Source organism: Anopheles arabiensis, chromosome X, assembly GCF_016920715.1.
Source record: "Anopheles arabiensis isolate DONGOLA chromosome X, AaraD3, whole genome shotgun sequence".
Lineage (NCBI taxonomy): Eukaryota > Metazoa > Arthropoda > Insecta > Diptera > Culicidae > Anopheles > Anopheles arabiensis.
The window spans coordinates 6,278,433-6,298,981 of record NC_053519.1 but is presented as its reverse complement, the minus strand read 5'-3'; the positions used below and the strand labels follow the sequence as shown (position 1 = coordinate 6,298,981).

General features: G+C 48.4%; 1 protein-coding gene across 2 annotated transcripts; it reads right to left on the bottom strand.

Moving 5' to 3' along the window:
• Positions 1–1,823: 1,823 nt before the first annotated feature.
• LOC120906060 (thymosin beta) lies at positions 1,824–16,140 on the bottom strand. 2 transcript variants are annotated; one of them, XM_040317464.1, is made up of 4 exons: positions 15,825–16,140; positions 7,926–7,938; positions 5,484–5,794; positions 1,824–2,904 (listed from the first exon to the last, which is right to left on the bottom strand). In XM_040317464.1, exons 3-4 carry the CDS (start codon positions 5,737–5,739, stop codon positions 2,765–2,767), a joined length of 396 nt encoding a protein of 131 aa, XP_040173398.1. In that variant the 5' UTR covers positions 5,740–5,794; positions 7,926–7,938; positions 15,825–16,140; the 3' UTR covers positions 1,824–2,764. The 2 variants fall into 2 exon arrangements, with proteins under 2 accessions (XP_040173398.1, XP_040173397.1); XM_040317463.1 differs by lacking the exon at positions 7,926–7,938.
• Between the last annotated feature and the right edge of the window lie 4,409 nt (positions 16,141–20,549).

The window sequence follows — 20,549 nt, the reverse complement described above, 5'->3', positions numbered from 1 at the left end:
TCGTTTGATCGGTAGTTGGAAACGCTCTGTGAGCCGGTGGCACGCGCAGCCACTACCTTGGTCGAAGCTTGCAAGCAGCAATTTACACTTGCACAGCACGCGCGCACACACTAACGCTATTTTGGTTTCACCATATGCATTTTAGGAGGGCTGATTGTGTGAAAATTCGTTTCAGCGCCTCCCCTTCCTTCTCTTCTCTTTCTATTCGGCGTTTTGCTTTTGTTTTTTTGCGACGCGCTGCTATCGGGAAACAAACAGTCCTACTGTTACTGGTTCCTTGTTTTACTTCACCTTCCCTGCTCGGGGGGGGGGGGGGGGGGGGGACCGGGAAAATCAGGGGTGCCTGAGGGCGATCCAAAACATACGCTTTTTACCCGCCCACCGCCTGTGTCACACACAAGGGGAGGGGAAGAGAGAACTACTACGATCGCGAGTAGTAGATTAGAAAGGTTTGTCAAAAATTTAAAACCAAAAACACAAAACCAAAACAAACAACACAAAATTTTCAACACACGCACGGACACAGACAAAAAACCTCGCCCTTCTTTCTCCTCGAGCAGCAAAACGCTAGCTCTCTTTCCCCCTCTCTCTCTCTCTCTCTCTCTCTCTCTCTCTCTCTCTCTCTCTCTCTCTCTCTCTCTCTCTCTCTCTCTCTCTCTCTCTCTCTCTCTCTCTCTCTCTCTCTCTCTCTCTCTCTCTCTCTCTCTCTCTCTCTCTCTCTCTCTCTCTCTCTCTCTCTCTCTCTCTCTCTCTCTCTCTCTCTCTCTCTCTCTCTCTCTCTCTCTCTCTCTCTCTCTCTCTCTCTCTCTCTCTCTCTCTCTCTCTCTCTCTCTCTCTCTCTCTCTCTCTCTCTCTCTCTCTCTCTCTCTCTCTCTCTCTCTCTCTCTCTCTCTCTCTCTCTCTCTCTCTCTCTCTCTCTCTCTCTCTCTCTCTCTCTCTCTCTCTCTCTCTCTCTCTCTCAGACCGCAAAAGGACGCAAATTTTAGTTGTGGGATTTCTTCTACACCGCCCACCTCCTCCCGACCGGCACGCCCCCCACATTCCTATATGTAGCTTCCGTTTTTTGACAGCGCGTAGCAAACACAGTCTTGTTTCCGTTTTTTTTTGTTTTGTTTTGTTCAATGTATATAAAAAATGCGTTTGAGGATTTTTGCTTCGTCTCTTGAAACGTCGTGTAATATATATTTAGCTCTCATTTCATATTCCTTTCCTGTCCCCTGAGGGCGCTGCCGCCTTTGCGTTTGCATCGGCGCTTCTCGCATCTTCCTGATACCCCTCACTTATCTTCCTCGTTTCCTGCTCTCTGTTATAATAGTAATTATTAAATCTAAAAAAAATACATATAGTGGTCGCGCTCACATACATCCTCGTCCGACAATCGTATTCTTGGGCAATGGAAAATTAATCGATGGAAGAAATGTTTTTGGGTGATTAAACAAAAAAACAGAAGACCATTCCTACACTCCTCCTGGCGGGCGGCCGTCGCCCCTGTTACATTCGCTATTGTTTTATAACACCCCTTTTTTACTTTTGCAGCACTTCTAATCTGCGTTTGCCTTATTTGGTGTTTACAGAACGTGTTGGTTCGTTTTCCGTTTCAGTATAGATGCTTTTGCCATCGATTTTGCTTGCTCGCGATAATAATTAATGTATAAATGCTAGGAGAAGACACACAACGCGACTTCATCTTTTTCCCCTACATTGCAAACAGGTGTTGGGTTCGCGCTAAAGGATCTATAAAATTCCCTCGTGTGTGTGTGTGTGTGTGTGTGTGTGTGTTGAGTTTTTCTTTTTACTCCATCACACCCCTCCTGTAGTTTCTATCCAATAAAAAAAAAAAACCCTGCCCCGCTGGGACAGAAGTTCGTGAGGTAATCGCGTTCGTAGCGAATAGAGCTGTAGAGTGCCGCGGGGTGCGGTGTGTGGTATCGCATCATTTCTGCGTCGATCATCATCTTTTCAAGGAACGTTTGTTTTTTTGCCGATTTTTTCGTTTGTTGCTCTAAGCTCTAGGATGTCGTGTCTTGGAGCGTTTGCACAACCGTGTTCGTGGCGTCGCGGGTTGAGAGAGCAGCTCCCTCGCCGCACGGTCACGTGTTGAGGAAGCGCGCGCGCGCAATCCGAATACTGATGTCCTCTCTCCGTGCGTTGTTAGGTCTGGTAGATGATGGTCGTCGCGCGGCCGTCCCCTCGCGCCGGAAGTAGTAGTAGTAGGAATGGATGAAGAAATCATGAGCGACAGGGACAAGGAGATACTGGGCAGCTAGACAACAGCACAGCGACGGGGATGATGAGACATGGTGTCATGGGGGGTGGGGGGGGGAAGCAGTAGAACTCGCGCCACTCATCGGCATCGCGAAAAATGCACAGGAGGCGCTGCACGAGATCGATGTAACACAAATGCCTTTGGTGTTGTAGTACGATGGGCGGGTACGATGTGGCACAGCGTTTGTGTGTGTGTGTTGTCATGGTACTTTTTTTTCTCTCCTCCGGTTCTGACGCACATATCCTTTTGCGCATAGCCGCATTCCTCCTGGCTGGCAGACGAGTGTCGGTCTTGTTTTTTCTCGTTCTCGTGCTCCACACAACCCTCCTTTTTTTTTAGTCTCATTTCGTCATGCAGCTGTGCCCACCTGCCTGTATACACCCCCTGAACCCATCAGCACCATCGTTGTGTGTGTCTGTCTGAACAGAGCACACACACACACACGGGCCCTGGACGCTGCGAGCACGACACACTATATACATATACGCGAGTGGTGGCTTAGGCGCGCTTCTCCGCCTCGATGGTTTCGGCCGTCGGCAGCAGATTCTTCTCGACCGTGTCAGCGTGCTTCAGGCTCTTGGTATCGAACGACTCGATGCCAGCAATGAACTGCTGCACGCCCTTCTCGGCCTGGATGGCTGCAAAAAAAAAAGAGGAAAAAACGGCAAACAATTAACTACAGCACAAGAGGAAGGCGATTATAATATTCATAATATGAGTTTTTTTTAGTATTATTTACAAACAAAAATACATAAAAACCACACAAAAAACATTATTCGCGCAACACCCTTTCCCATTGTCTCGTGTCACACCACACAACATTCGATTAACATCAATCAAATTAATCAATTGCATCCAAAAACGTGATAGCGGACACCCCGTCATAAACCCCGAGTTAGTTGTTCGATTAATTACCATTTTACTTATTATTAGCGATGGGAAAAATGAAGATTTAGTCGGAATCGATTCCGGCCAGCTCCGAAGTGGTCTGGATTCGATTCCGGATAGTAGGTCCGGAATCAGGTTCCGGAATCGGCTCCGTAATTTGTTCTGGTATCGGCTGCAGAATTGGTTCCGGAATCGGCTTCGGAGTTGGTTCCGGAATCGGCTCCAGATTTGGTTCCGGAATCGGCTCCGGAATTGGTTCTGTAATCGGCTACGGAATTGGTTCCGGAATCGGCTCCCTAATTGGTTCTGTAATCGGCTCCCTAATTGGTTCTGTAATCGGCTCCGGAATTGGTTCTGGAATCGGCTGCGGAATTGGTTCCGGAATCGGCTCCCTAATTGGTTCTGGAATCGGTTGCGGAATTGGTTCCGGAATCGGCTTCGGAATTGGTTCCGGATTTGGTTCCGGAATCGGCTCCGGAATTGGAATCGGCTCCGGCCAGCTCCGAAGTTGTCTGGAATCGATTCCGGAATCGACTCCGAAATCAGAATTGGCTTCGAAACGGAGTCGGCATCTCCATAGGAATAGGCGTTTGGGTCCAATGATGCCAAGTATTGATAGCCGCAAAGAACCAAAATTTACTTGTAAACTATCTTTTCTCATGGAGATTCGCCGGAGTGATTTCGCTTCTGCAACTTCTAATTTCTATTCAAGAACTGATTTTCCTTATGGAGCTAATCCCAACTCTGGAGTCAATGCTGATTCCGTTACCGGGGCAAATTGGGATTCCCCAGTCGATTCCGTTGCCGGAGCCGATTCTGACACCGGGGCAGATTCTGATTCCGGAGCCGATTCTGATTCCGGAATCGATTCCAGATTCGGACTAGACTCCGGAATCTGCTCCAGAGTTAACTCCGAAATCGACTCCTGAGTTAACTCCGAAATCGACTCCTGAGTTAACTCCGAAATCGGCTCCAGAGTTAACTCCGGAATCCGCTCCGAAATCGATTCCGGAATTGACACCGGAATCAGAGTCGGTTTCGGAATCGGAATCAGGTACGGAATCCAAATCGGCTCCGGAATCGGCATCAGTTTCGGCATCTCCATAATATATAAGCGTTAAAATAGGCGTTTGGATCTGTATTGATAGTCGCAAAGAATCCAAATGTTCTTGTAAACAATCCTTTCTCATGTAGATTCCTGGATTGAGTTCGCTTCTGCACCTTCTTATTTCAATTAAAGAACTGATTCCCATCTCGCATCTAATTCCAACTCTGGCGTCAATTTTGATTCCGGACACGATTCTGATTCCGTAATCGATTCCAAATTCGAAATCGGCTCCGGAGCCAACTCCGAAATCGACTTCAGAGTCAACTCCGGAATCGGCTCCGGAATCGGCTCCGGAATCAACTCCAGAATCCGCTCCGGAAATTGACTCCGGAATCGGCATCGGGTACGTCCGATTCCGAGCTCCCACCACTGCTCAACATAGAACTCAACAACTGCAAATTGCCGACAGGCGCCACAAAGAGGAACTCCATTACGAACGCGCTTTTTAGCAAAATAAACAATGCATCAAAACAACGGTTGCACCAGAGCAAAACAAACATAAACGGCATCGTGTGCGCCGATCGAGATGAGCAAAATGTACATACAAATCGATGCACCCAGGCAGGCAGCGAGCATAAAGAACATTCCTCCTCCACATTCCTGCACCCCTAAGCAAACGATAAATCATGGGCGCGCGTGAGGTATGCGGAAAATCGAATCATGCTCGATTGCCATGCGTGCCCGCCACGAGGAGCGGGGAATGCAACGCATAGAAACAGGAAAAAAAAAACAGTTGCCGCTCCGCTTCTTTATGCCCGTTTCCAATCAACCGTCTCTGTGCTGGGGTCCCGTGTTGTGCGCATTGTGTTGTAGGGGGCAAGCGAAACCATTTAGCGGGAGACGACGAGGCCTCCTCCTGCCCATCCCCAACAGGGAACGGCGATATGCATATCTTTGAGTCGTGGCTCGCGCTTGATTGATTCACCAACGACCACGACAGCACATGGCGGCGGCGGCGGCCTCGGTCTGTGGGCGACGAACGTGTCTCTCCGCTGCGACGTGTTGGTGTGTTTGCACCGGTGCAGTTTGTTTTAATTGCGTCGCAGCAAAAGCACACCACAGATGCGGGGGCACACCACAACAAAAGAAGAAGAAGCAAAACACTTTGGCGGCGCGCAGTGGATGATAAAGGTGACAAGCATTTTAAGGATGCGCGTGGTGTGTGTTGGACGACTGGAAAGGTTCTCTTTTTGGGCGCTTAAAGGGGATTTAAACACCTACCCTCCACGTCCGGCAGTGGGTTCTTCTCCTTCGTCTCGGCGTGCTTCAGACGGGACGCATCGAAGCCCTCAATGCCCTCGATCACGCTGCGCTGGGCCTTCTCGCTCTGGACGTCGGCGGCGGTCGGCAGACAGTTCTTCTCCTGCGTGTCCGCCTTGGCGAGCGTCTCCGTGCGGAACGACTCGAGCTCCGACTTGAAGTCGGGCTTGACGCGCGGGTACGAAGCGGGGGTGCTTTCCTGGCCGGCGGCTTCCATTGTTGCTTTTAGTGTGTGTGTTTTAGGGTTTAAAACAAGCGTTTATGTTAGCGAGCTTGAAAAAAAGAAGAAAATAAAAAGCAAATTAGTATTTGTTTTCTTTTTTATATAAAGAATTTAATAAAGGTTACAACGGTTGCTGCCTCTAAAATTGTAATGACATTTTTACCCAAAACAGTGACAAGAGTGACTCGGACAAAAGCGACAAACCCTGAAAAATTCGGCTGACAAGATGGGCTCGGAACGCTCAAAATCTCAACCGTCCGAAGCAGACGACGAACCCTGAGAAGATAAATTATGATTTTGAACGGTCCCCGGCATAATAATCAATTCCGAACTGTGTCCCTTCTCATTACCTACAAAACAGTTGCAGCACCACCACAGCAGCCTTCCGCCTCCTCTCTCTCTCGTTGCTCGAATTGTTCGAATGGATCATCCAACTGGTGTGGTCGGTGGTTGTGCTCGGGGAGAGTATGTTGGTCAAGGTCTAAAAGACACCTCTCCTCTTCTCATCGTTCGGTGGCCCCTCGCGAGACGGCCCTACACAGCAGGGAGGGCGCACCCCACCGACAGACCCTTCATAAAACCATCCCCCGAGCCGCAAAGTGCCGCGAGAGATCGATAAAAGGCAAACAGACACACACACACACACACACCCGCCTCTTGGGAACACGCGCGCGTAGCAACGCCGCGACGACCCCAAGCAAACCAACCTGAACCTGATGCGCACAAATATGGCAATGGGGTGAGGACGACGACGATGTGGCCACGATTGCTGTACATATTACATACGATTGTGCATTCGTACAAAACCCCGCCGCCGCCATTACCATCCACCAGCAAAGCCTTGCTTGCCTTCCTGCCCAAATGTGGTAAATCTCGGCCAACGGTCGACAAAAAAGGATCGGATCGAAAGCGAGCGGCAGTGCGAGAGCGAGCGAGAGAGAGAGAGAGAGCGAGAAGGCAGTGGACGACACCGTTTCCCTTTGATTTATGCCTTATATGGTCATCTGCCGACCCGGGTGGTGTGGTGTCCACACGGGCCGCGCGAACACGGAGCGCCATGATTTCCTTGGCCTCCTCTTTCTTCTTTTTGTTTCCTCCCGCCCCCCCCCCCCGCTCCCCCCTTCTTTGACGCCATTCTTTCTCTTTGCGTTTTCGCGTCAATTGGGCGACTGTATGGGGCGGCACATTAACGGATCCGGCGCGCGCGTTTTGCGATACATTAAAGTACAGTTGGCAGTAGTCTCTATCTCTCCCCCCCCCCGTCCCCTTCCGTTCCTTCGAGGGGATGTGGGGGGGGGAGGGTGTCTTTACACTGGGTGGACACACACACACACATAGCGCTTTCGTTTTGCCGAGGTTAAACACACACATTTTGAGCGCTGCGTTGACCATATCGGGACGAACTGGCACACGCAGGCGACGAACCCGCGCGCAGCACTCCAACAACTCGCTACAAAACGTGTCTTGAAGAACCAGACGGCGAGAAAAATGCGAATCCAAAGCAACAAAATCCAAAGCGCTTGATGTGCTACCATCGAATATGCGCTATGGAAGTGCTAAAATCTTTCCTCACTGAGTGTAAGCAACAACAAAAAAAAAAAAAGAAGAAGCAAAAAGAACATCCCGGAAAAGTAACGCACATCGGGCGCAATTAATGATTCCGAACGAGATCCATCATCTTCTACTAAAAATGTAAAAAAAAAAAATAAAAATAAAAATAAAATAGACGTCAGAGATGGAACCACTTATTCCCACGTGTGTGTGTGTGTGTGTGTGTGTGTGTGTGTACCACACTCAACAAGTGGCCGTGTGCGATTGCTTAATCCAGAACCTCGCCCCACACACCCAGACTCAGATAGCATACTCCCAAACCCTATGGCTCTTTCCATCTATGGCGTTGGACGGGCAAATAAAATAGACGAAGGAAGAAAAAAACACCATTTACGCCAAAAAGACGCTAAAATTACAGGCAGGCAGGAGAGAGCGAGAGGCAAGGGAAGGCAGCAGCAGCAGCAGCAGCAGTACACGATAGTATCAGGCAACATTCCGCAACACCGCAGCACAGTTGCGAGATGGTTCAAGGCGAGATTTGCTGCTGCGATGCAATGATTGCGCGGATTTCTTGTTCTCTTAATTTGATTTCGCGTTCGATTCGGAGTGCGGTATCGGCAAAACTTCACCTGTCAGTGGGGCCTGCAACAAAAAAAAAAAAGCTTCATCTAGAGACCGTGCAAAAAGCACACACACACACCGTTTACAGCATGATGGTGTAATAAAACATTGGCAAAATAATAGCAATAAACACACGCGCTAAAAGAGCCGGAAAGGAAGAGGAAGAGGAAGAAGAAGAGGCGAAGAAAAAAATCAAAAGGAATTTATGATGAGGCATCATCATCCGCCCGCCCGTTCGACCTCTTGATTTGCTCGGTGTGCGCGCAGAGGCAGGCGAGCAATATATCGGAACGTTCCCTTTTCCGTGTGCGCTATAAGCGACGAACCCCGAAAACTCTTCCACCGGGTTCGAATAGTATAATATTCTTCAGGGTCTGGGGTGGTGTTTAGGTGATGGCAGAAAGCAGGAAGAGGGGAGGGCAGCAATCGAACCGGAACAGTGCCTGGAGGAAGGAAGGGTTGAAGACCCCTCACACTGGAGGATGGTCGAGCCGCAGAGAGCGTGCACGCCCGCGGCTGGTTTGCAACTACTCATCTCTTTCCCCCCTCGTGTTGGCCGTTCTGCCGCAAGAGAAAGAAAACCACCTCCTCTCCCTTCACTCACGCCCCCTCTACTTTAGCCCCCAACGTGTCGGATTGCTTCCACGTTACAATCAAGCGCGCGGCGCGGCGCGCGCACTCGCATTGCCATTTTGCATTTCTCTTTTCGATGTGCTTTTCGGGCGCCTCCAGCCTTCCTGGACAGCCCTGTGTGGTGGAGCTGCTGTAGCATGTGTGTGTGTGTCTAATGCTATGCTTGTTTTGTACAATCCATTTGGGGGAAAAAAAAAGATCAAGAGGTCGAAATCATTCCTCCCTTGATGGACCGGTACAGCACCAAACCCTGCAGCACTTGGTACGCGCTTTCGAACACATTCCGTTCCTCAACCCTCCTTCCGACTCAACAAGGGGCAGTGTGTGGGTTCTTTTTTCACTTGGCCTGGCTCAACTTTAGAGGCTCATTTTGACGCGTGGGGCGGCAGCTCGTTGAACAAGCCTGGGGCCAAAGACAAGTGCGTGCTATTACTGTAGGGGAGGAGGTGGTGATGTGGTGTCTGCTGCAAAACAAAAACGGTAAAAGAGAATCAATCATGGAGGTATAAAAAAAAACAAAAAGAACCAAGCAAACCTTTTGAGCAATTAAAAGAAAGGCGCTTGGCACAAGGGTGACCACAAAACGAAAGCTGGTGTGATGTGGCGGGCGACGTTCTTCCTCGCACGGGCAAACGGGGCGCTTGAGCGAGCCGGCTGCAACACACAGCTTCTCAACCGGAACACCACCACCACCACCACTACACCTGGCTGCTTAAGAAAAGGCAACGGTTGAAATTATTTGTGCCGCCTTATTAATAATACATTGTTGTAATTATTGGCGCTGCGTGCTCCACGTGGTGCGGGTGTGGGCTCATGTGTCCCCCCCCCCCCCGAACCACGTGGAGGCTTTTGGATGAAGATCCTTTTGCTGTGTGGTGTTGTGTGTGTGTGTGTGTGTGTGATCGATTTGTGGGAAGGCAAGCAAACGCACGCAAAGATTGCGAATCTCGTTAAAAGCATTATTTTACACGCTTATGGATCTCCCTTGCCACACACACACACACAAACACCTGCCGAAAAAGGAAAATAAAACTAACAACTAGAACTCCCCCAAAGGGGTCAATGAATTCGGCCGTATTCTCTATGGGAGGCTAGAGAGAGAGAGAGCAAAGGAAGTAATCAAGCGACGAACGTGCAAAAAAGCAAAACTCGTCTATAAGTTTTGGATTTTCTTCGTATCAGATTTTCCCTCCTCTGCCCGGCACCACACGAGGAAGCGGAAAAGCGAAGAAGAACCCGTCGATTCACACACATACTCTTCTTCTCTTTCACACTTCGGCGGCTCCGGCGTGTGTTCGTGGGCAATTCCTTTTTTTTTCCCCTTCCACTTGTTATAGTTTTGTGTTAAAATTCATGAAGTGTGTACAGCTCGATAAGTTTCTAGTTTTGAGTACTTAGTGGTGGTAGTAGGTAAGTATAAAATGCCTTCTTCCTGTGCTCTTTGGCTGGGCAAAGAACGATTGCTGCGGTGTGCTGCCTCTTTTACTGCATTTTACGGTCGGCCAATGAGTGGGTTTTTGTAAGTATGTGTGTGTGTGTATGTTGCTGCGCTGCATGGGATGATCGCAAGAAGCAGAAGGCAACACAAAATATCGAAAAAGTAGATTTCCTTTGGAGGGGCAATCAAGTCGATTTTAATGGTGCGGGGAGCTCGTTTTTTAATTGCAACCGACCCGAACATTGCGAATATTTAATGATTTCTCTGTGTCATGAACGATCAGTGTGTGTGTATGTGTGTGTGTGTGTGCGTGTGTGCGTGTGTGCGTGTGTGCGTGTGTGTGTGTGTGTGTGTGTGTGCGTGTGTGCGTGTGTGCGTGTGTGCGTGTGTGCGTGTGTGCGTGTGTGCGTGTGTGCGTGTGTGCGTGTGTGCGTGTGTGCGTGTGTGTGTGTGTGTGTGTGTGTGTGTGTGTGTGTGTGTGTGTGTGTGTGTGTGTGTGTGTGTGTGTGTGTGTGTGTGTGTGTGTGTGTGTGTGTGTGTGTGTGTGTGTGTGCTCCAAAAAGCTAAAGAAGAAAAAAATGAAAGGCTCTCAATATAATTTTAAATTTATGTTTTTAATCAACAAGCTCCAATGACCGCTTGGGCGATACTTTCTAGAAAGGAATGCGTTTTTTTTTTGTTTTGTTTTTTTTTTGGTTACTGATGGTGTGTGTGCACATATACTGATGGTGTGTACTGTTCTGGAGTAAGCTAGCACCGAACTGCTGCACCGAAAGCGGCAATAAGGCGATAAGAAATGAAACAAAACCGCTTCACAACACTGCACACAGGCAAAAGTTGCATTTGTTGCGCCCGTTCGGTCTTATCATAGAACACTCCCTTGTGCCCGGCCTAGGGGGAGAGGAGGGAGAAGGCCGGGGGGTAACTTCCGCTGCGTTCGATTTGTTTTGATGTTTTGTTTTTTTCTTCGTTCTTTTTCTTTAATGCAATAATGGAGCTTACTATCGCTGCAAAAAAAAAAAAACACGTTTGCAGTGAGTAAACCACCCCGGCTTGAGGAACCACTCCCTTTATCGGGTAAAGAGTGTGCGCAAAGGTAATAAATCAAATTTTGATTGAAGAGGGAAAAAATCGTTAAACAGAAGCGTTGTTTTTTTTTTATTCTTACATTTCAACACCACATGCACACACAACGATAATGGCGTTGAGAACTACAGTTTTATTCTTTTTATATATTTTTTTTATTTTATTTTTTTAAGGGTTCGTCGTTTGCTTCATTGCGCACACCCGAAACGGAAAACTTCAATGCGCGATCGCAAAAAAAACACTCCACAAAGCACTCGCCAAGCAGCGGAACATTGACTACGGATGGATCAGGTACCCAACAGTGCACCGGATATGCGTGTGTGTGTGTGTGTGTGTGTGTGAGGAGGGGAGTGGCCACTCACTAGAAGTACCTATCATCCGCGGCGCACTCTCGCAAAAGAAGGGCATTTCTTGTTAAAAAAAATGGCACAGGAACAGGGTGCAGGTCGGGGGGCGGTTTGTTATCACACTTCCAAAAAAAGAAAAAAAATGTAACGAGCGAAATGAAATGTGCAGCGCAAACCTTCTACAAACACCCCCCCCCCCCGTCGGCGCACATAACGGAAATGACTCAGGGCAGATAAACACCTCCTCTCCCCTCCCTTCCCAACGATCCACAATTTCTGGGCGCGTGTGTGTGTGTGTGGCGATGGTGTGGCTCGCGAGGAATGTCACCCTCTGCCAACCCCCTCTCTGATCCACACACACACACACACACATTCGCAACTTGGGAAGAACGAGCAGGTTTGTTTACTGGGTGGTTTCCCTACTTTTTGTTCCTTTATTCATTCTTCCAGTGGAAGGTGGCGAGGGCATGGAGGAAACGCCCTTAAAACATTTGCCTGTATGTGTGTGTTTGCTTGTTGATGTGCCAGCGCATGCATACGACGCTCCACTCGCAACACTAACCACAAATTAATCAGGCCACGAACCCGAAAAATACAAAAAAAAAAAATACCCCCAACGATATCGGGCTGGCGGCGGGGGAAGAAGAAGAAGGTAGGTGGTTTATTGTTTGTTGATTTTTGTGTGGCCCCTGATATGTGCCACCGATATGGGTGTGTGTGTGTGTGTGTGTGTGTGTGTGTACGAGAGCGGGGCTGGGGCTGCAGCTTCGAATTTCGGTGACTCATCACACTTTCCAACCCGCAGCGCACCACGCCCCAAAACGTCGATTACTTCTTTTTTTTTCTCTCTCTGTCAATTTCCCACCGTTTTACAAATTTATAAACGATATTGTACCCCGTCTGCTTCCTGCTACAGTTACACCGCCCGGTTGGGACGCTAAAATAGAAGCGACAGGAGTTTCACATCCGCCGTCAAGTCTTTTTGCGCAAACCGGAAGCCAACAAGAAGAGAGCAGCACGATCACGGTGAGTCAGTTCGTGCTGGCAAGAATGGTTGCTCAGGCGCCTCTTCCCGTGCGCCTTTATCAAATTAGTGTCCCCGGTCACCTCTTAAAACCAGCTCAAAGCAGTAGCAGCAGCAGCAGACGACGAACCCCCCTCGGGGAGAATAAAGATTTAAACCATCTGTGCTGAGGCACACATTTTGCAGTTGAAGGTAACACACTCCACCACTTGTTAAACGTCAACGACTCAGCTTTCTCGTTGCCGTGAAATTAATCAGCCCCGTGGCTCACGATCAGCATTACGATTGGGTTTACCCAGTATTGCACTTACATGCATTTTACATGCACACTAATTAACCTGAGCACAATTTGTTTTGGGAATTAAACATATAACACGCATTTTTAGCAATTACTTAGTTGGATATGGGAGCAGAGCAAGCAGCTGGGCAATAAAAGCTAGCTAAAATGCAACGTGTTCCAAGAGCTAACATTTGTGCTTGAGCGCTTCCATGGCTGCTCGTTTTGGAAATGATTTTAATTGGACTCTATAGCATCCTTGTTGGACAAATCCAATACGAATTTCCAAAAAGCCTGTCCAAAAAGGGTGCCATGGAATCCAATTCCCAGCAAATGAGCTTCACTTCCAATAAGAAAGAATCGAGAAAGTGTCCCTATGAGAACCCCTGGAAACCCCTGTTAGTTCAGTGTAACCGCCTGCGCTGCGCCACTAATTAGGTTTTCGGTTGAGCCCTCCTCCTCCTCCTCCTCATCCCCACTCTCTTTCGCACACAGACACACCTAAACGCACGCGCGCGCACACCGAGAAGAGAGTGTGTGTGTGTGTGTGTCTCTCCTCATCGTGCGCGTGTGTGCTTGTATGTTAAAGTATTAATAAAAATAATAATAAAAAGTGAAAGTTTACACAATGTGGGACTCGTGGGTTAAGCAAATGAAACGAAACTTCTGTCCGTTGGGTTGTCCATAAAACGGTGTGCCCTTTTTCCAGTATGTGTGTGTGTGTGTGTGTGTGTGTGTGTGTGTGTGTGTGTGTGTGTGTGTGTGTGTGTGTGTGTGTGTGTGTGTGTGTGTGTGTATGACTGGGATGAAGAGGGAGAAAGTAAGCGACAGGAAGGAAGGGGTTTTTTATGGTTTTTTGGGACTGCGCTTGGGCTTAACAACCGGCTTAAGAACAGTCCGGGCAGGTCCTGGAGGAGCATGTGTCATTTTTAACGGGCATTTTTTTAAACAAAAATAAAACATTGCTTCTTATAAATATAATAATTATTAAATGCACATGTTTGCTTCGTTCGTTTTAGCCCTTGTGGCGGAATAAAACCATAATAAGGCTTGTGAGTGAGTAATTGGTTTAACCCCATACACAGAACAGTATTTGGTCGTATTTTAATGGTTATTTCAATATTTCTTCCTCTTTTTTTCATTATTCAGCAGAGAAACGGCAGACGCGTTCTCCCCTTCTGTCCGTGACTCATCCCAGTTTGAACTTCACTCGCTCGCTCGCTCTCCCTTTTCTTTCTCTTTCTCGTTTCTGCCCTCCCTTCGTTATGGGGCACACTGGTGCATGAGTCATGGATGCGCGAGGGGGGATGGGGGGATGGGGGGGAGAGCATGTGCTGCAAGCAAATGTGCATATGTGCATACACACACGGGCGGTTTTCGCTGCTGCTGCTGCCTGCTTCTGGCAAACAAACGGCGAAGCGACGACGGACAAAGAACCGCTTCCAGACACCCATTTCCGGACGCATACAGCACACACACACACACACACACACACACACACACACACAGACAGTTGGGACGGCATATGCCACAAAGAAGCAACAGCAGCAGCCGACATTCGCCGACATTAAATCAATTTCTTGTCTTGTGAGACCTACTCCCCCCCCCCTCCCATTGCCGCCGCGAGCGTGCTGCTCCTCATCTTCACTAGAGACAATGAGAGGACGAGAAACACTTGCCAACACGCCCGGCAGAGAGGAATGGCAAATTGCGTGACAATTTTATTTCGCCCTTCCCCCAAGCGAATTGCCAATTGGCAACTGACTGGCTCTTCTCTCTCGCTGTCTCGCTCTAAAGCTCCACACAAAGCCACACCCACACACACTCACACCCACACAAGAAATGAGTAACAAAATGAGAGAGAGAGAGAGAGAGAGAGAGAGAGAGAACACAGAAAAGCGGCCGTTGCCAGCGGCATTTGACAGAGCTCTCTCTCTCTCTCTCTCTCTCTCTCTCTCTTTTGTGTGTGTGTGTGTGTGTGTGTGTGTGTGTGTGTGTGTGTATGACCGTGCGTCAAAAACGTCATATATGGGTGGAAAGGTTTTTGGAAATTCCACGCAAACGGCAAACTCTTCCAGATGTCGCCACTGAGCTGCAGAGCGAATATCCCCATACACACACACACACACACACACACAATGGAAGGGACACGCACGCGCGCGAATTTCGATGAATAACCCCCGGGACGGAAGCGCATAGATGGGCAGCTGGAGAACATGGGGAGGGGGTAGGGGGAGAGTGTTAGGAAAAAGCCGGCTGCCGGACCTGTTCAGCGGAAAAACAACTGCCGGCTTTGGAAAATGCCGGCTGGACACACCAACCAACCAACGTGTGTGTGTGTGTGTGTGTGTTGTGTGTTTGTGAAGAATGAATAAAAGGTTTTTATACAAATAGAAACAAATTTATAAATGTTTTCCAACAGGAATCGGTACACACACACACACAGGACACATGCAAGCACAAAAAGGAAGAAAAGAGCCGAGAATGGATAACACAAAAACGCACACACACACACCACTGTCCGAGACACAAACACACACACTAAAGATGGCCGCGGTCGGCGAAGAGAGCTGCCGGCCGTTTTTTTATTTGCAACTTTTTTCGCGAATTGGACAATTTGTGCAATTGAGTTTGATTGTTTCCCCTTTTTTCCCCCGTTGTCCTTTCCACACAACCAGCATACCAACCGGGGATGATGTTAGTTGAAAAACAGAAAAAAGGCTTTGGTCTAAAATAAGCGTTTAGTAGAAGAAAAAAGTGGTTTCAAAAATTCTCATCCAGTATTTTTTCTTTTTCATTGTGTGACTCACACACAAAGAGGCTATTGTCAAAAAAAAAAAACGAGAACATGAGTTTTGCTCTTTTCCGTTGCTTTTTTCCGTAAAAAAAAAGAAGATGGACGACGCCGTCCAGCACCCAAAAAAAAAAAACAGAAAAATGGGCATAGACTCTTTGGGCTGGGCGATTTTTTCTTTTAAGGGACACTTTGTACACAGGCTCCTCTCGGCCTCGGCGCTTCCCAGGCGGAAACATCCCACAAAAAGGACAATTAAAACCCCCACCCCGCCCACGACGGGACAAGGACCCCCTTGTTGTACACACCTTCCTTTGCTGGGCGATGACCGACCGCGGTTGGGTTGAAAGTTGACTGATGAGTCGTCCGCTGACTGTTTTTTGCAAACACAAAGGCAAAAGCCGGCGAAAGCAAACACGGCTACACACAATGCCACACAAACAAACACGCACAACACTGGAAGATGCGGGGGCTTTTCTTGTTGCTAGAGAGCAAACACACCGGGGGGACAGACGAGTGATATCGCGCTTTGCTTTTAAAGGCAGGAGAGAGCGCACCGACTGGCTGGAATCGAACAGGCTGAACTGTATCGCACGAAAGCACAACTGCAAATGGTAGGTGACGCGTGCCGGGCCTGTCAATACATAGCGGCGACCGGCGGCACCACTACAGGCGCGCGACGCGTGCACAAGGGCGAGCGCGACACAGCACACACATACAAACAGAGGCGCGTTCGCTGCGCCGGGCTACACCCTGTGGCGGGTTTTTGCACTGCACTTGACGCGGGCGTGCCTGTGTGTGTGTGTGTGTTGGTGAGTGGTGCACGCGCGCGCGCGCGTGTGTGTGCGTACGTGCCGTTCCAGCCTTGATGCCGGGGGCTGCGGGATTTCTTCGCAGCAGGCAGAACTAAACATGGCGACCATGGTCAGTGCGCTCCGTGCCGGTACAGTGCGGGTGAACAAGGGAGATGGAAGTATCGAAAGGCGAATTCATTTTGGCTGGACAGAGTGAGAGAGAATGAGCGAGAATGGGAGAAAGAGAGAGAGAGGCAAAAGCGCACCCAAACTCAGATTGTCTGTCCTGCTTGGTCGGTGTGTTTCGTTTTTCTCCAAAAACGGTCAACCGTGCAGAGGCTAAACCGGCTTACCATGATCGCGGTACCAAATTTGTAATACCTAAAGAGGGGGGGGGGGGGGGGGAGGTCAAAGGAGCGTTTTTGAGAGACGTTTTTTTTTTAAATAAATGAAAGGGTAAATTAGGGCAGCAGCTCAAGGAGGGAAAGAAACCTCCGTTCCCTCCATAGAAATGTCGCCGTTTGACTCACACGACCTAACGCGCATGAGATTGAGATGGCAGATTTTTCGCGACATTCTTTCGCCCGGAACCGCACACACGAAGTATTTTCTGTGCGCATGTGTGCGTGCGTGTGTGTGAGTGCTTTCTTTCTTCTTTCTTCGAATTTGTTTTGATTTTTGACGTTCGGCGACGTTTGTCGCGCTTGCCTTGTTCCCCCACCCTGCGATGGCGACATTGGTGGTGATGCACAGATGTTTTCAATAACCTCTCATTGTCTAAAACCCGGGAAGGTCAATGCACCCCCGCCCATCTCCCTCACTAGACGCAGGATGCTGTATATCCGGATGGAAGAAATGCCTGCTTTGTTGAGGGCCCTGGAACGTTTAGTTAGGGCAAACATTGCAACCAGGAACTTCACCTGATGCGTTCGGGCAGTGAAGTTGGTAGTTACTAATCGGAAATAAACGTTTGAAGACGAGCCTGCACCTCTACCCTGCCTGGTGTGCGGTTATTCCTGCTCCAAGCGTGCTCTATTGCGTGGTCGTTGTTGGGGGGGGGGACACACATCCAGCAACTTCATGTTCGTTATAATCTTCCGGATAAGTCACCAACCTATCCGCGATGCAGTTTGCAGCTGCTGCAGAAATACTTCAACGAAGGGGGTTTTTTTTTTGTTAATTTTTGGGGAAGAATTACGCCCGGAAGGGAGCAAGCGCACATGTGTGTTTTCGTCCCTCGGTTCAATCTTCTCCCCCATTACGGGCGAGTTTCGGTTGCACTTTCTTCATCTCTTCGTACATCTCCCTGCCCTGTCTCACTCTCGCTCTTTGGAGTTCACCAAGACTTTCTTCTTCCCCGTCCCTTTTCCTCGTCCAGGGCTGAGGAGGTCGGCCAAGCATGGTAGTGGTGGAAACGGTTTGAAGAAGGGAGTGCCGATGTTGCAGGTTCTTAAAGGTTGCCGGTGCATTCATGCGCAGAGTTACTGGTTGGCTGTTTTGCCGGTTTTTGAAGTCATCCCCCTCCCCCTCCCACCCGCTACATCCTAGTTGCGGATACGAATGGATGGGTGCTCCGAACGTGTGTGTGTGTGTGTGTGTGCTTTTTGGATATTTGGGGGAGATTCTCGGCCGCACAGTCGTATAGTTGACTGACCGTTATTACCCTGCCTTCCGTTTTACGCTACAATGCAACCAGGGGTAGGGGTGGGGTTAGATGCGCAACCCTCCTAAGCAGAAGGTGAACAAACGTACGTGTATGCCGGCGTACCTGATTGAATTATTGATCGTAATGGGCAATTGGGCGATGGCGAGTAGTGTGTGCTGGAGCGTTTTGCTTCATGCTCCGGAGTTCTATTGCACCACCCCAACCGACAACGTTCGTGCCATAAATTCGACACTTGGATAAGTTTCCGTTCCGGTTGCAGGTTGGTTTCTTCCTCTTGGCGAAACAATGCACACGGTGTGCGCAGGTACTGCCCATGCCCGCCAACCCTTGCCGTGCTGGGGCGATAATCCGGCAAAAACGCGCGCGTTTGAATCTCGCGACCCGAACCGATCCAAATGCCACCTGCGGGACATTTGTGACCATGTGCGATCTGGTTCGATTGCAACCAGATGGTCTAATAAGCTGCACGCCCTAGCTGGCCAGCGAAACGCTTGCTTTGGAGGAACAGCAACAGCAAACCGCCATTTACAAGTGCACGTTAAAATGAATAAATTCAATGCTAAGGCTAGTTCCTTCTACCAACCTTACCTAGAACTGTGTAGGAAACGCTTGTAGCATCTGCTGAAAATGAATGATTTATTAATTCAGGTCTGTATTAAATTCGCCACCGTTCACTGAGCAGCGCCACCATGTGCTCGTTTGCTCGCAAGGGTAAACACGAGAGTCCTCCCCCCCCCCCTCTCCTCCGGTAGAAGAGCGCTTTTTCTGTCTGCGTGACCCATGTTTGTATTGCGATGAAAATGATAGATCTTTCAACCGACACGAATCTGGCCCTAAACTGCATCCCTCTGCCCGGATCGGATGCATCCTTCAATTCTCATGATACTGGGCGATATGCACCATATGGAGGTCGTCCGTGCTAGGCTTCGACAACAGCCAATCTGGGACGGTGCGATAGGTTTTATAAGGCGCTGCGCGGCAAGCTGAGGCCCAAAAACAGCCATCAGCAGCAGCATTGGCGCGATGCTCATTACGCTGCATAATTGGCAGTGGTGGCGTCCCATGAGCATGTCCGTTATGTTTCATGGCTTTCGAGGTGAACGAAAAAAAAAAAAAATTGTCAGCTGGACGATGTTTTGGTGAGTTCAGATCGTAGCTCCTTTTGTGCCGGCAGAAGTTCACCTTGGTCCCTTGGCGTTTTGCGCGTTTTGGAACGCATGGTGGAGCCTTCAAACGTTCGCGATTGCGAGATGCCTTGAGGTATGATTCACCAACGCGTCACATTACACGCCGGGACGGGGTTTCGTTGTGATGATGGAGATGATGAGTTCAAGGAACAAATCAGCGGCGGTGCTGTCGATTGCATCGGCAATCGGCTCCGTATCATCGCATGCAGCTTATTCAGCGAAACGTGTGCGATTAGAATCCAGCAACTGGATAACAGTAGCTGGTATGTCGTTTCAAATAGAGGCATGGGTCATTTTGAGTCATTTTGCATGGCCAATATTTGATGTTCACTGTAAAGCATCGAGAAGAGTCAAATAATTTTGTTTAATTACCTTTCTAATATCTATTTTGTTGTATTGAGTTAACGTATAGTTACATTAAACATGATATTAATTAAAGTTTTTCTTTTATTTTTATTAATTTTATATTTACAACCTTAACGCAGAAATGAACATCTCTTTTTGCAAGCTGAACAGATTGGCGTGAATTTATAGGAGTTAGCTAAAAAAAGCTTTTCTTGAGAAAAAGTACCGGAATAAATATAAAATCGCATGCGGTGATATCAAATGATGTTGATGTTACCGCTTCGCCGCATGCAGCAAGATTGCATGGGATGTCATTAATGTAAAAACACCATCCAAAACCGGCAATATCTGATCTGAGGTTCTGACCGTTCTCTTAATTGGATCTAAAGCGACGGAACGCAATTCCTGTTAGCATTCGATCCTTTTTCGGTACCTATAAGTATAAATAACAAATAACATATTTTACAGCATGATCATGTGTTATCTGCATTTACTTATCCTCGATTCTCTCTACTATATGGAAATTCTTATTTCACTGCTATTTCACAGTTTACTGCAGTTTGCCCTAAAATACTGATTGCACCTGATCTCGTATCTCGGACTGTAGGCTATCGGCCGCTGAAGCTAATTCTCGCGCATCGATTGTGCTCGTACCTCGAATGCTGTTTATTGCACCAAGTTGTGTCCGCAAGCAAAACATGTTGCGTCATTTCGGATTTCGGTCCTGGAAGAGGTAATCCTTTATTTAGGATAGCAATAATGACCCCTAAAGGGATGATGTTACGGCTTTGCTGGATCGGCTTTCAGTGCATTTGATTTTGTTCTTTTCTTGTAATATGCTCAGCTGCACTTTTCCAGAAATCCAATTATAGTCCGCATCGCGTACGCTCCAATTTTTCTCGAATCGCCAAATACAAGAAAATATCAATAAGTCATGCTATGGGTAATAAAACGTAAAGTGTATGGACAAACAGCCAATTATTATATATTAGAGGAAACCCCAGATCATAGCGCATGCAGCGCAATAGCATTCGATCCACC